Source organism: Ursus arctos, unplaced genomic scaffold, assembly GCF_023065955.2.
Source record: "Ursus arctos isolate Adak ecotype North America unplaced genomic scaffold, UrsArc2.0 scaffold_3, whole genome shotgun sequence".
NCBI classification, from domain to species: Eukaryota; Metazoa; Chordata; class Mammalia; order Carnivora; family Ursidae; genus Ursus; species Ursus arctos.
This window is the reverse complement of record NW_026622985.1, coordinates 68,609,727-68,623,626: the sequence shown is the minus strand read 5'-3', so window position 1 is coordinate 68,623,626 and position 13,900 is coordinate 68,609,727. Positions and strand designations below refer to the sequence as shown.

The 13,900-nt window shown below is 41.7% G+C and overlaps 1 protein-coding gene across 1 annotated transcript in view; it reads right to left on the bottom strand.

Annotated features, from left to right (window-relative positions):
- The window catches only part of MDFIC (MyoD family inhibitor domain containing), an 85,882-nt gene extending 81,729 nt beyond the window's left edge, over nucleotides 1–4,153 (bottom strand). The window contains 6 exon segments of the mRNA XM_026509730.4: nucleotides 3,192–3,337; nucleotides 3,339–3,378; nucleotides 3,640–3,693; nucleotides 3,696–3,731; nucleotides 3,734–3,776; nucleotides 3,779–4,153. Coding sequence (XP_026365515.3) covers nucleotides 3,192–3,337; nucleotides 3,339–3,378; nucleotides 3,640–3,693; nucleotides 3,696–3,731; nucleotides 3,734–3,776; nucleotides 3,779–3,988 — 529 coding nt within the window. The 5' untranslated portion in view covers nucleotides 3,989–4,153.
- Nucleotides 4,154–13,900: the final 9,747 nt, after the last annotated feature.

Sequence of the window (13,900 nt, the reverse complement as noted above, 5' to 3'; positions counted from 1 at the left end):
TTTCTACTGACTGTGTGAGACCTTAGCCAAGTCACTTAAATTCTTTGGGCACCCTTTCTAAAAAGTGAGCCAGCTGGACCCTTCTAGTTACAAGTCACAAACGTATGAATGAAGCACTTAATTAAAAAGCTCTTTCCACTGCATGGATTCTAGTAACTACTGCACCAAAAGGTAAGTACCTACATTTTCCATGTTGATAACACAATGAATTTTAAGATGTCCAATCCAAAAAAGAAAAAAAAAAAATGACAACTTGATGAACCACATACACAAGATCCACTTTTTTAAAATTTAAATTCAATTAATTAACATACAATGTATTAGGATTCACTCTCTCTTAAAACGAAATTAAGTTTGGATCAAATCATCCTTCACCTACGAAGACATTTATACAGGTACTCTGCATAAATAGGAAAATAGTTATAAATACATGTTTATGTTCTATTTTCTGTAACAGAGATAAAAGATCAGCTGCCTAGAGGCCATTTCCAGCCTGAAAGTGTAGTAGTTTTGTTGGCCTGGACAAAAATTATATTTAATCAATTGCCAACTTTTAAAAAGGGAGAGATGATACATAAAAATCTGTATTTCCAGTGTCTCCTGAAATACTGGAAGATATTAGCCCAAATGGCAACAGTGAGCTGGAGCTGAGCCGTGCTGCCTCCTGGCCCAGGAGCCATCCCAAGGCCCGCAATCCCTGCCACTCCCTGTCTTCTAACACCCATCCTGGGTCCTGGGTCCCTCTTACAGCCCGGAGCATATGAGCTTATGTCCTTGCTCTGTAACAATTTTCAAAATACACAGAAAATATTTTTAATGCTTTCAAAGTAATAGAATTTTCCTTGCAGAATCACAGGAAAAGAGTAGAGATTTTCAAGAGAGAGAACTATGCTATTAATCAGAAAAACCCTCCTAAATCTGAATGCTGATGAGTAGAACGAGCTACACTTCGGGGTCTAACTAATCATCCGAAAGAATGGAGAAAGGGACTCTAGAATTGATGGTGAGTTTACTAGAGACCCCCTAAAATGTCTTTTACCTTTAACATCGTATGTCTTTACTTACGTACAGGTTTTATCTGGTCATCTATGTATCTCTGCTTACAAGGGAAGACTTGACCTTATATGTCCCCCTCAGGAAAAGGTATTTTCTGCTAATTTTCATAACACACTCCATTTTTCTCACGGATTTTAATATATAAAAATTTTAAATTAAGTTTCAATTAACTAAGTAGCCACAACTTACCAGAGAATGATTAAACTATTCTTCTGAAAGGATGATAAAAGAATCCAAGGACAGAAGGAAGAGGATAAAAGAACTCAAGCAAGAGCTTGAGATGAGAGCACTCTGTGAGCAAAGCTGCTCTCTTCACTAATGTCTTTACCAATAAAACCAACCTAACCATGGAAGGCGGCATCTTGAAGCTTTTATTCTACCCACTGGCTCCAAATTTTTTTTTCTTTCAGTACACCTTATGAAATCTGCTTGTTTGAGACACATTATAACAAGATCCTGAGGATTTTCTTTTTTAAAAATCAACTTTATATTATGCTTACAATTAAACTGGTGCCTATTTAAAGGATATTGTGAGTCAAAGATAAACTAATCACAAAGCACCATTTATCTATGTTGCTGAGGGTATGCCAATTTTCAGGTACAATATAATCCAAGAGTTTCCACACTGATGATGTATGTGTTGTATGCAGTCAACTTCACCGCAGACCATTCTAGATGGCCACTTCTTAGTGTCAGACCACGTGCTAATCTACAGCACTGCTCGCACGGCTACATTAAGTACCACTGCAAGTTCTGACTCTAAAGATGCATTACTAAAGTTGGACACTCCAGATATCACTATGTCAAATCAACTGTTTTTGTAGTATATTTGATGTGGATTTTGACATAAGCATAGTTTAACAATAGTGATTAACAGCTCAAGTGTGAACATAAACATCAATGAGCTGATGAGACTATGAAGGGCATGTCTAACAAGAAAATGACTATGTTGGCAATACAATGTGCAAAACGTGGGCTGCTTCTGGGAAAATATGTTGATCATTCTAGCTCTCTGATTCGCTCCATTTTCTCTTTAGAAAAAAAATGACTCACTGTTTAGAAGCAAACAGCAATGATAAACATAATTCAATTTAACAGCCCTGAATGCCAGAACATTCTAATTTAGCCATGGATGTTTTCTGCTTTCACCTTTCCTGAGTTCAACATTGACTTCTTTTCCATTTCTGCTGCCTTAAAACAAAAACGAAAACAAAAACAAAAATCCAATCCCAAGTAGCTCACCACATTATCAAAGAAAAAGAAAAGCTATCAGATATGTTTACAATCAAGAGTATAAAGTGGGTTTCTGAGACCTGGAAAATTATTTAGCTTACATCAGTATCAGAACTTTTTAAATCAGAGTCACCCTTAGAGAAAAATGCATCTGAAGAGTAAGGGCCTTGTTCACTGTCAACAACGAAAACCTGAAGTATGTCACCTTCAAGAGAAAAAAAGATACTGCCTGACTTGTTCCTAAGCTTGTTAGGGAAGTTTGCCAGAAACGAGATTAGAGATTAGTTTCTTCATAGGTTGCCTGTGTTCACACTTTGGGAGAACACAAAGGAGCTAATTCATTCTTGGAACGTGTTTCTTTTAAAGCATGTTTATTTCAAAAGTTATTGAAACATATGCGTGAGCCATTCCAAAGCAATTGGTCACAGAAACCTGGATCATCAAGTGAGTGGCAGAGTGGCCCACAAGAAACAGAAAGAGGAACGGAGAGCGCGTGCTTGTTCAGAAAGCAGAAGCAGACCGGGATCTGATGAAGACACTAGAACTGAAGTGAAGCCGGGGAGGGTGTTTCAGATCTCACACATTTGACTCTTAGGCCCCAAAATGCATATGCTTAAGAAAGAAGGAGTCAAGTCATCCAGTTTCCCCCCCGCAGCCAAAGGAAGGGGGAGTGGAAGGACCAGCGGATCCCGCCCTCTTATCCGGTTGTTGATCTAGGGCAGGAGTCCTGGAGAACTTGTTTGAGTAACACTAACTGTGCAGAAGTTCACAACTATGAGGTGAGAACCCATCCTCACCGCACCAACCTCCACCCCCGACCCCCAGTCAGTAATACTATGTGTGAACAAATTTTAAAATGCAACAATGACAAAGCGGCTTGCCACTTGCAAGCAGGCACTCACCCTGGGCTGGGGCACCCAGCCGGCCGCCGCCCGCCTCGGCCCCGCGCTGGGGCCCGGGAGCGAGGGCTTCACCCGCGCCGGACATGGGCCGCTCCACCGAGCCCGCGCCGCGCTGCAGCCTAGCTCTCCGCCCCCGGGGCAGACCACGAAGGGCTCTTAGGTGTTGGGTGCAGAGAACTGCCTGCTTCTGGCGGAAAAAAAAAAAGTGTTTTTAGATACCAGCACACCACCCCTACGGGACATTCCCTCCCCCTCCGCTTCCCTCCCCCAAACCCCACCCCGGAGAAGTTTTGATTTGAAACCCGGGAGGAAAACTGCTACCCCGCAAGTTGACACGGCGGGGGGGGGGGGGGGGGGGGTGAAGGGGGGCGGGGAAGGGAGACGATTTGGAAGCTTGGGGAAGGGGACCAAACCCCTCCTCCTCCTGGACTGGCAGACCACCACCTACCTCGGCATCCCCCCCAACTCTCTCAAAGCCCCTTCTTCCTCCTCCTCCTCTTCCGCCCGGAAAGTTAGCGAAGCTCGGGCAGCAGCGGCATCTCGCCCCAGTGGCCTGGCAGCAGTGGCGGCCGCCCCTGCGCGTCCCTCCCCGCCTCCCTCCGGCTCAGCCCAGACACTGCAGTGGCGGCAACTGCGCCAGCGGCCGCTCCTCTGACTCCCTGCTCTCCGCCCCCTCTTTCCAGCCAGCTCAGTCCGGCCCGTTCCCCTCCGAGGGGGACTGTTCTCCCTCTCTTTCCCCTCGTCCTCCACCCCTCCACTCCTGAAACACTTCTCCCTCTGTTGCTCTTTTTCATCATATCCGGATGGGAGGCCTCGAACTCTTGGCGGGTGGCCCGAGGCTGGGGGCGGTGCAACGTGGGCTCCCTCTCGCCCCACGCTGTCTGGGTCAGGAGGCCAAAGCCCGAATGGGCTGGCTCAGAGCAAGGGGTTCTTCCAGGGGCTGGGAGAAAGGAGGGAATTGGCTGGTCCCTGACTTCCCTGGCATCTTCCTGCCCAGACTCACCCCAGCCCCTCTCTCCCAGCCTTTCTTCCCAATTCTGCCCCAGACCTACTGAAGCTCTGGGAACTACCTGAATGAAGGAGAAACCTTTAGGGTGGACAATGCAAAACCAAAAAAAAAAGTCCAAATAGTTATCGAACTTTGCTGGTGGGATAGCAGAAGTGTGGTTTTGAAACCTTGACCCTTAGCAGAGTGTTTAAGTTCTTGCTCTGTGCCTCTTAAGTTACCTTTATTCTCTTTTTCAAGCTTTTATTCTGGTCAGACAGGATCCTAGATCGGTAAAACCAGTTGCACTTGCTTGAATCAACTGGAGACATTCAGGCTGACGAGGTTGTCACCATGGAGGACGCAGTGGCCCAGGGCCCCAAGCCAGGCCTACTACATACACACTGAATGGCTTTTGTGGCAAGATAAACTTGTGGTCGGAAGTAAAAAGCCCAGGGACTCTCAGACGTTCTGATTGTAGCTTAATCTGATGAACCTAGAATAACAAGTACAAAGTAATTTTCAGATATACTTTAATAATACATTCAAATAACTCGTGCTCTTTTTTTCATTCACTATAAATGAAATGCAGAATTCATTTGTAAAAAGCTAAAACAAACTCGTTCTTTGACTCTCTAGGACAAGAGAGGAATCACAGCCATGTTATCAAAATCAAAGAAAATGTGCACTGGATATATCTTTAATAATATCCCAGGAATCTCATTTCTTCAAAAAACCAATTGGAATGATTCCAGTTAATTGAGAAGATCTGTTTCTTAACTTTAGAGTCAGTGCAATCAAACTTAACTTTCAATTAAACCTGAAAAACACAGCCTTTCAAGTTTCTAATGACCATTATTCAGACCATACTCACCAAAAAGCAAATGACATTTTCCCTAATGACCTATGACTAACATGTTTTTTCTTCTATTTTTAGTTTAGAGATTTTCGATATGGTGTGCATAAAAGTGCCTTAACTTTCCTGAAAACTTGTACAGGGGCCTGGACTCTGCAATCTACTTGCTGGCAGATCAGTTCTGAGAAGAACTGCAGTATCATTAGAGAAGGAACATCCACGAAGCATCCCTGTGTGCGGCAGCATTCTCTGCAAAGGAACAGGATAGGAAGTAACCACTCTGAAAGATTCTGTTGTATCCCTTACTATTTCCTTAACTTTTTTTTTTATTCCCTCACAAAGATGGTAAAGTCCATGAATATCAAGAAGTTATACCGCTCTTCTAGAAAGCCATAGTCAGTGATAAGTATTTGGTAATTTCACACAGAGCACTTAATGTTGCACACATGGTAGGTGATTCAATCAATACTCCTTGAATTTAAACATCTTACTTTTTTAATGGGGAAGAAATAAAATTCAAATAAAAATATTTGGAATAAAGAGAGGCTGTGGTGTAGAATCACCATGATGGTCAAATGCTGTATCTTGTTCAGCTGTGTGACTTTGGGTAACTCAGTCAAACTCTCTGCCTTGGTTGCCTCATAAAGTAAGGATGATAAGAGAAACTCTTCACTGAGTCCCATGAGGGCTAGTAAGATCATTATAAAAATACTTATAAAATAATTAAAATAGAAATTAAAAATATAAAAAGATAATTCTCTTATAGCATTTGGAAAAATATCAGATATAAGGACAGGTGCTCAAAAGTGTTAACTGTTATTAGACAGCAGAAGCATTTCGATCGGTTACATTGAGCACGGCATGATGACGAGATCACAAGGGCCACATCAACATACCAGTATCTATGCGTGCACTTTATACGAACTTTCTCAATGATTTCTTACATCAGCCCTACCACTAACTTGCCAGGATTACATTGCTAGAATTAGAACTCAGATCTATCTGACTATAAGGCAGACTACCTCACTTGTTTAGGTAAACTCAGGTCTTCCCTCTGAAGGGTATAAAGGTGGCATCTCAGAGACCAGAAATTAAGTGTGGACTCCTAAGTGTTCCCCAAGCTGCCCATTTACCCCACCCCTTGCTGTATCGTTCAGTCTGACTCATCTCTTAGCTTGATTCCTGAGGAGCACCACTCCATGCCCTCATTCTCTCATTCTTTTATTCAGCAAATATGTATGGAGGTGAAAGGCACAGTGGTGGGTGCTGGGGACATAGCAATGAAGATGACAATTGTAACCACTGCCCGTGGAATTCACCGTCTAGAAGGAAATACAGTTACACAACCACTTAACAATGCAAGTTTCTGAGGGGCCTGGCAAGGGAAGTTCTGGGATGCTAGGATGGTAACCTAGCAGGGAGATGTAGTCTGGTCTAGGAACCAAGGGAAAGTTCCTGGAAAAAATTATGTCTCTGCTGAGACCATGAGGAGAAAGTGAACAGAGGAGACACAGACTGCTCCAGGTAGAAGGAGCCATGTGGGCAGCAGCCCAGAGGGTGGAGGGCAGCCAAGCATCTGCGAAGAACTGAAGATGTTCAATGTAAGAGGATAATCGATGCATGGGGATGGAGCTGAAGAGAGAAACAGGGGTCTCACTAACCTTGAACAAGGAGAATTTATTACCCAGATTTCAATTTATAACAGCATAATGTATAAAACAGCTTGGAGGCCCTGAGACCAGAGCTCGGGAGTCCAATAGGAGACAAGGGATGATGCTGGCAGTGGGAATGAAACCAACAGAGGTAAAAGATGTGGAGCTAGAGGAACCAAAGGTGATGTCCAGCTTTCTGCATCTAAGGGGAGAGCGGCGATATCACCGACGGTCATGGAAACATTCAGGAGAAGCAGGTTTGCGAAAAGCTGCTGAATTAATCACGTAGATCATGGAGTGTCTGGGGTACGTGCGAGACAGCTAATTGGAAGCATCCATAAGGTTGCTGGGTAGGTGTTGGGAACATAACACAAAGATATACTTCACTGGCTAGAAGTTATAAGTGCCCAAGGTGAACATGCAGCGTAAGGGCAGAAGGCCTCAGACACAGCTACGCCCTGAAACTCAGTACAAGTGTGTCCTCACTGGCCCCTCTCCCTTTCTCCACAGCCTACCCAAGGTCATAACACTGTCCTCTCCCTGGCTTGAGAACCACCATTATTTAGTTACTACGGCTGCCAGTGCCCACCCACCATCCCAGGTGCCCACGGGTATCACACGATGGTCTTTGTTAAACCAAGTCTCGCCACGCCTCATACAACAGTGATCTGGGTGGGTGGAAACTGTCCCTGGGACCAGCCTTTCATTACAATTAAGTGCTCCAGCCCTGGCTCAAAGCCCTCTACCACTGAAATCCCAATGTGCATTGCAACCATTTCTGCCTAGTGGTACACACGCTAGTGATGACAGGATATGTGAACACTTTGTCAAAGAAGTCTGCCATGAGCTAAGCAGATAAAATGAATGAATTAAATGAGTTTATAAAGCATCCTTACGGACTACTTAATCTTCCTTGTTCATTCAACATTCATCAAACATTTATTGTGCACCTACTATATGCTAGGCCACATGTAAGGCTCAGAAGCTAAAAATTTGATTTGAGGTCTTGAAAAGCAGCTAAATTAGTTTTCACTTGGGCTGAGACAGACTGGCATAGCTCAAGTCGAAGTAACTACGCTCACATAGTTAACCAGAGCTCTACAAGCAGGGAGTGTCATTGTGCATGCGTCCTGGGCAGTGCGCAAGACAATTCCCTGGAGTGTGAAAGAATAATGAGAAAGTATTTTAATATGAGCATTTATATTTATTTTTATTTTATTATTTGTAATTTCTATTTTTGAGTATATTTTATAATGTATATAACACATTAGTAAAAAAAGCACTTGTGTATCATTTATAAATATACATTAGGGGTTCATACTAAAAATATTCTATCATTTGCTTTGTAAAAAAAATAAATGGTTTAAATGTTTTAACTCGTTTAAGGTACATTCATTCAGTCATTCCCAAATTGTACCAAGGTTAGTTTTCCTAGAAAACATATATACATACCTCATTTTTGTGGAAGTGTGACTTTAGCAAACCCAAAACCCAGGGACAGAGAAACTAGGAAATAACCCTAAGACTCTATATACCAAAAATAATCTTCATGACCTTCACATCCTGCCAACACAATGGCCATCAACTTTCTCAAATTCTATTCTATTCTTTTTTTTTTTTTTTTGGTGAACACACACCTCACCTCTAAACAAACTTTATTTTCTATTGTCTTAGCTCACAAAAAATTTAGGGCGCAGGGGCTTCGAGAAAAAGACATTAGCTAAGGGAGCTATTAGGTCAGAAAAAATGACAGCAGAAGAAATGGCAGATGACAGACAGGGAAGATTCAGGAAAATAAACATGTCATAACAGTGCCTTTGTGAATTCAGCCCAGTGAGACAGTGAATGTTTCTAACGAGGGTCTAGGTCATTAAGGAAGATTCCGTTACACTAGCACTGCCTTCTGTTTCTTAGGGAAGCAGGTCAGTATTTTTACATTTCAGGAAAAATTTCACCAAAAAAATGTTCACATAAAAAATTGTTGCTACTTGAAAGAGTATCTTTCACAGAATTACGTTTTTATAGCTGCAAGGGAAATGAGCAACCGTGATTCTAGGCCAATTTGTTTTAACTGTATTTCTCCACCTCCCAGTGCTTTCTTGAAGAGGAGAGGTCAAGTGGACAGGTTTCTGGAATCCCATTCTTACTTCAAATAGAGTGCTTTCCTCTTTTTCTCTGTAATATATCAGTCTTTCCCTTAAATTTTTTTTAAATGAGAAAACCCGTCCATATACTTTTTGAACATTTGAAAACCACCATCTTGGCCAACTCCTACATTTAACATACAAAAGGACATAAAGACAAAGTTCATTAAGCTCAATACACATATACTGAGTATTTACTGTATGTCAAACCATACACCGTGTACTTCCTCTATGCAAAACAGCGGAAATAGCACGAGCTCATAGTGCCGAATGCTAGGAGTAGGGGACAGGGAGCACAGTGGGACAGGGACAGTCACACACACAACAACCATAGGACAGGAGCACAAAGAAAGCAGCACCTCTCTGCTCAGGCGTAGGTGGGGACAGTCAGGGGATATTTCAGACAGCAGATGATACCAAGCTGAGTAGCACTGATGAGTAAAAGTTTGCCTGTCAAGGAGCTCAGGGAATTCCAGATAGAAGGGGAAACGAATGCAAAGGCACAGGAGTGGGAAAGTCCCACAGAAGTTAAATGACTTGGCAAAGGTCGTTGAGTGGGTTCACTACAGAGCTGGCCCTGGAGCCCAAGTTTCTGGACATCCAGGCTTCCCGTTCCACTTATCTAGCTAAGTCACGTCAATGAATTCATCCTTGCTAAGTGATGGCGAAGAAAGGCTATACCTAATCTTCTACTTTTTCAGTTGTGACTATGCGGCCCAAGAACTGAGCACAGAATCTCCTGTTGCTGGATCAGTTGGGCTTGTCCTTCCCTGCCAAGCCCTCCGTGAGTGTTTTCAGTTCGTTGACTGCTCTGGCCTGGGGCTCTGGCCTTCGGGGTATTTCCTTGCTGTCACTGTACTTTTCTGCTTGTGTTTTGAAGGAAAGGAGGGAGACACTAAGCCACACAGTGGCACATGTCAGATAAGAACAGCATGAGCGAAGACAAAAATGAAAATGGGCATATCGTATGCATTAGACAATAAGGGGACCTTTTCTGGGTAGACAGAAAGCAAACCTGGATGTACTTTGTGGACAGGTAAAGAATACAGGAGGCCCCTGAACACAATCCCTGATCTGGGAAACCTGCAATTACGTGATGATCATGACGAAGACGTTTAAAAGATACTCAGTCCAGGGACCTCTAATCAACTGTGGGGGGGAAAGGCAAGGTTTTCTTGACTATCCTCCCACTTTCCGTTGTTCTCCTCTCTCCTTCTTGAGCAGCCCCTGCCCCCCCCCCCAAGCACCTGGAGTCCCACACTATTCTTCTGCTACCCCAGGCTCCCAACATTAGTCTCTGGGCAAATAGTGTGCCGAAGTTTAAAGGAGTGAATTAGATTGAATGTATTAAACACAAAGATAAAAATAACTCACAGTCTTCCTCATTCTAGGAGCAACAGTCCCATTCCTCTGTTCATAGTACCCCAAAAATGTATCCAGGCCCATAAGGGGAAATAGATTATTTACTGCCACATTGTTTTGGTGGCAGGGAGTTGGAATCAACCTGCACAGCCACCCCCTGGGAGAGCAGTAAGTTAAGGGGTGGATGCAGAGCGGGGAGTACTGTGTAACTATTAGAAGAAAGATTATATGCACGATAGGAAAAAAAAAAATCTTTAAAACACTGTATTTAGTGAAAAGAGTAAGAAACAGAGTGTAATTTCAGCACAGCACCGATTAATGATTAAAAATACGTGCACAAAAAAAATCTTTTTAAGAATACACACAAGCAAAAGGACTTACATAAACACCTTATGGTGGAAATCTACAGAGGGAAGGAAGCGTGAACAGGAATCAAAGAGAACATACATATGCAAACAAGCGTAAGAACAAGAAAGGGGACTTGCACGGACCAGTGATGATAATGGGCCATGGACCAAGGTACCGATTAACTCACTTTCAGAGATTCAAAACAGCGACCACTACTACTGCCAATAAATAATAATAATAATAATAGTAGTAGCAGTAGTAATAGACTTGCCTGAATTTGTATTTGGTAGATTATCAGGCTGTGCAATGAAACAACCAGAGGAGAGATGCCTGGGTGGCTCAGTTCGGTAAGCCTTTGCCTTTGGCTCAGGTCAGGATCCCAGGGTCCTGGGATTGAGCCCATGTCAGGCTCCCTGCTCAGCAGGGAGCCTGCATCTCCCTTTCCCTGCTTATGCTCTATCTCGGTCTCTCTCTCAAATAAATAAATAATCTAGGGGAAAAAATCAGAAAAAATGAAGATGCTGTGGCATATATATTGGGGGAGGGGTATCTAAAATCACTACACTATGATTACCTAACTTATCTGTGTTAAAGGTCAGCAACACCAGAATACCTTGGTTACAATAGCCAACCTATACAAAGGCATGTTTTCTTTTCTCCTTCTCATAGACACTGTTGTTGTCGGCAGGGTGGTAGCCTCTGAAAAGATAGGTCTACATCTGAATCCCCAGAACCTGTAAATGTTACATCATTTGGTTAAAGGGGTTTGCAGACATAACTACATATTTGAAATGAAGAGATCATCCTGGATTATGTGATTCATAGTAAGAAGTAGGAACTCGGTCCTGTGACAGGGCACAAGAGGTAGCACCAAACCCTGTGTGGAGAGAAGAATTTCCAGAATGATATGGGTTTGGAGAAGAGCCTGGATGAGAAGGATTCAATGGGGGGGGGGGGGGGGGGTAAAGGGAGAGCATTCAGAGAACTCCAAACCCCGCACCTGTTCTTTTGTATTTCTTATGACATTTCTTTGCTTTTTAAACTCTAACGAACAGATAATCTCTCCTGGGTCTCTCTGTAATGAAGAAGGGGTATTTGGAAAAGTCCACTAATGAGTAAAGGTATTTTTTTAAACAAGAGAGAAGGAATGGTTCTTATAAAGGTATGATTACCAAGTTATTGCACAATAAAAGCAAATCTCTAAATCCCATAAAACCATCACTAATGCCAAATATGATAAGAAAGACAAGATTGAAACAAACCATTACAAAATGAAACTATGACATTTAAAATTGCTAGAATACCTTTGGAATATTCTATTTGGACTATACTGAGACCCAGGGCACTCTCTTTTCAGATACTAGCTGACAGACATTGTGATCATTCAGCATTACAGACACTACACCTGTTTCACATAGGATGTGAATACCTTCAAAACCAGAGGAAAGTAACTTCTTCCGACCACCTAGATTTTTTTTCTAATAGGTCAATTTTTGGAGAAGGTCTAGGATTTTCTTAGCATATCTTTTTTTAAAAATCATTTCTAAAATTGAATGTAACTCACAAAGTAACCATAACTACTTTAAAAGCAAGACTACTTAAAATTCTTAACTCAAATTATGATTCTGATTTTTAGTTTAGAATAACAAACACATCACTCCCTTTCTTTGGCCCCGCTAAAGTCATGCTTTCTAACACTCAATGGCTCTTAAGGGGCCACATCTGCAGCCTAGGCCCTCAAGCCAATCAGAGTAGACAATGGGCCAAGGGGGAAAGAAGACTTCTGAGCACGTGAAACCTTAATCCAAAAGAAAGGTAACAACTGTCGTAAAACAACCAGCGGTTTGAAATATTTCCCTAGTGGCCTTTGACCCAGGGCAACAGATACATTAAAAATTGTACATTTTAAGTGAGATGAAATAAACCATTTTTTAAAATTCTCTAATAAGCTTAACACCGTTTTGTTTGTTAAAATTCCTCCAGAAAGTAATAATCTCTACTTTAAAGAATCTTGCTTCTAGGATTATGGATGATGCTAACTATAATTAATAAAAATTTGTACCTATGTGCATGTAGTTTAGCGTATTCAGTAGAAGCCCAATGGTAATTTCAAAATATTGAATAAAAGACAGTTTCTTTTTACATTAGGAGTATTTTCAAACCATTCTGTCTCCCTAGCTATTCTAAGTGTATAATAATAGTACTGTACTTGATAAACTTTAAAATATCCACATTTTAGAAAGCTAACTTTTTTTTTCCCATACTGAATGATGTTTTTAATGTACTGGTTTATTATTATTTTTTAATTTAACTTTTAGATAGTTAACATACAATATTGGTTTCTGTAGAATTCAGTAATTCATCACTTAAATACAACACTCAGTGCTCATCATAACAAGTGCCCTCCTTAATACCCATCACTCATGTAGCCCAAACCCCACACTCTCCCTCCATCAACCCTCAGTTTTCTTTATCCTGAAGAGTCACTTATGGTTCATTTCCCTCTCTCCTTTTTTCCCTTTTCTCCCTTCCTATATGTTCATCTGTTTTCTTTCTTAAATTCCACATGTAAATGAGATCATATGGTATTTGTCTTTCTATGACTGACTTATTTCACTTAGCATAATACGCTCTAGCTCCATCTACATCATTGCAAATGATGGCTGAGTAATACTCCATTACACACACACACACACACACACACACACACACACCCCTTCTTCATCAGTCAATGGACATTTGGGTTCTCTCCAAAGTTTGGCTATTGTAGATAATGCTGCTATAAACATTGGGGTGCATGTACCCCTTCGAATCTGTATTTTTGTATCCTTTGGGTAAATACCTAGTATTGCAATTGCGGATTGTAGGGTAGTCCTATTTTCAACATTTTGAGGAACCTCCATACTGTTCTCCAGAGTGGCCCCAGTTAGGATTCTCACCAACAGTGCAAGAGGGTTCCCCTTTCTCCACATCCTCGCCAACATCTATTGTTTCTTTTATTAATTTTAGCCATTTTGTCAAATGTGAGATGGTATATCATCATGGTTTTGGTTTGAATATCCCTGATGAGTGATTTGAGCATCTTTTCATGTGTCTGTTAGCCATCTGAATATCTTTTTTGAAAAAGTGTCTATTCATGTCTTCAGCCCATTTCTTAACTGGGTTATTTGTTTTTTGGGTATTGAATTTGATAAGTTCTTTATAGATTTTGGATACTAACTCTTTATCAACAGATATGTCATTTGCAAATATCTTCTCCCATTACATAGGCCACTTTTAGTTTTTTAGTTAAGAAGTTGCTATGGCCGAGGTCAAAGAGGTTGCTGCCTGTGTTCTCCTCTAGGATTTTCATGATTTCTATC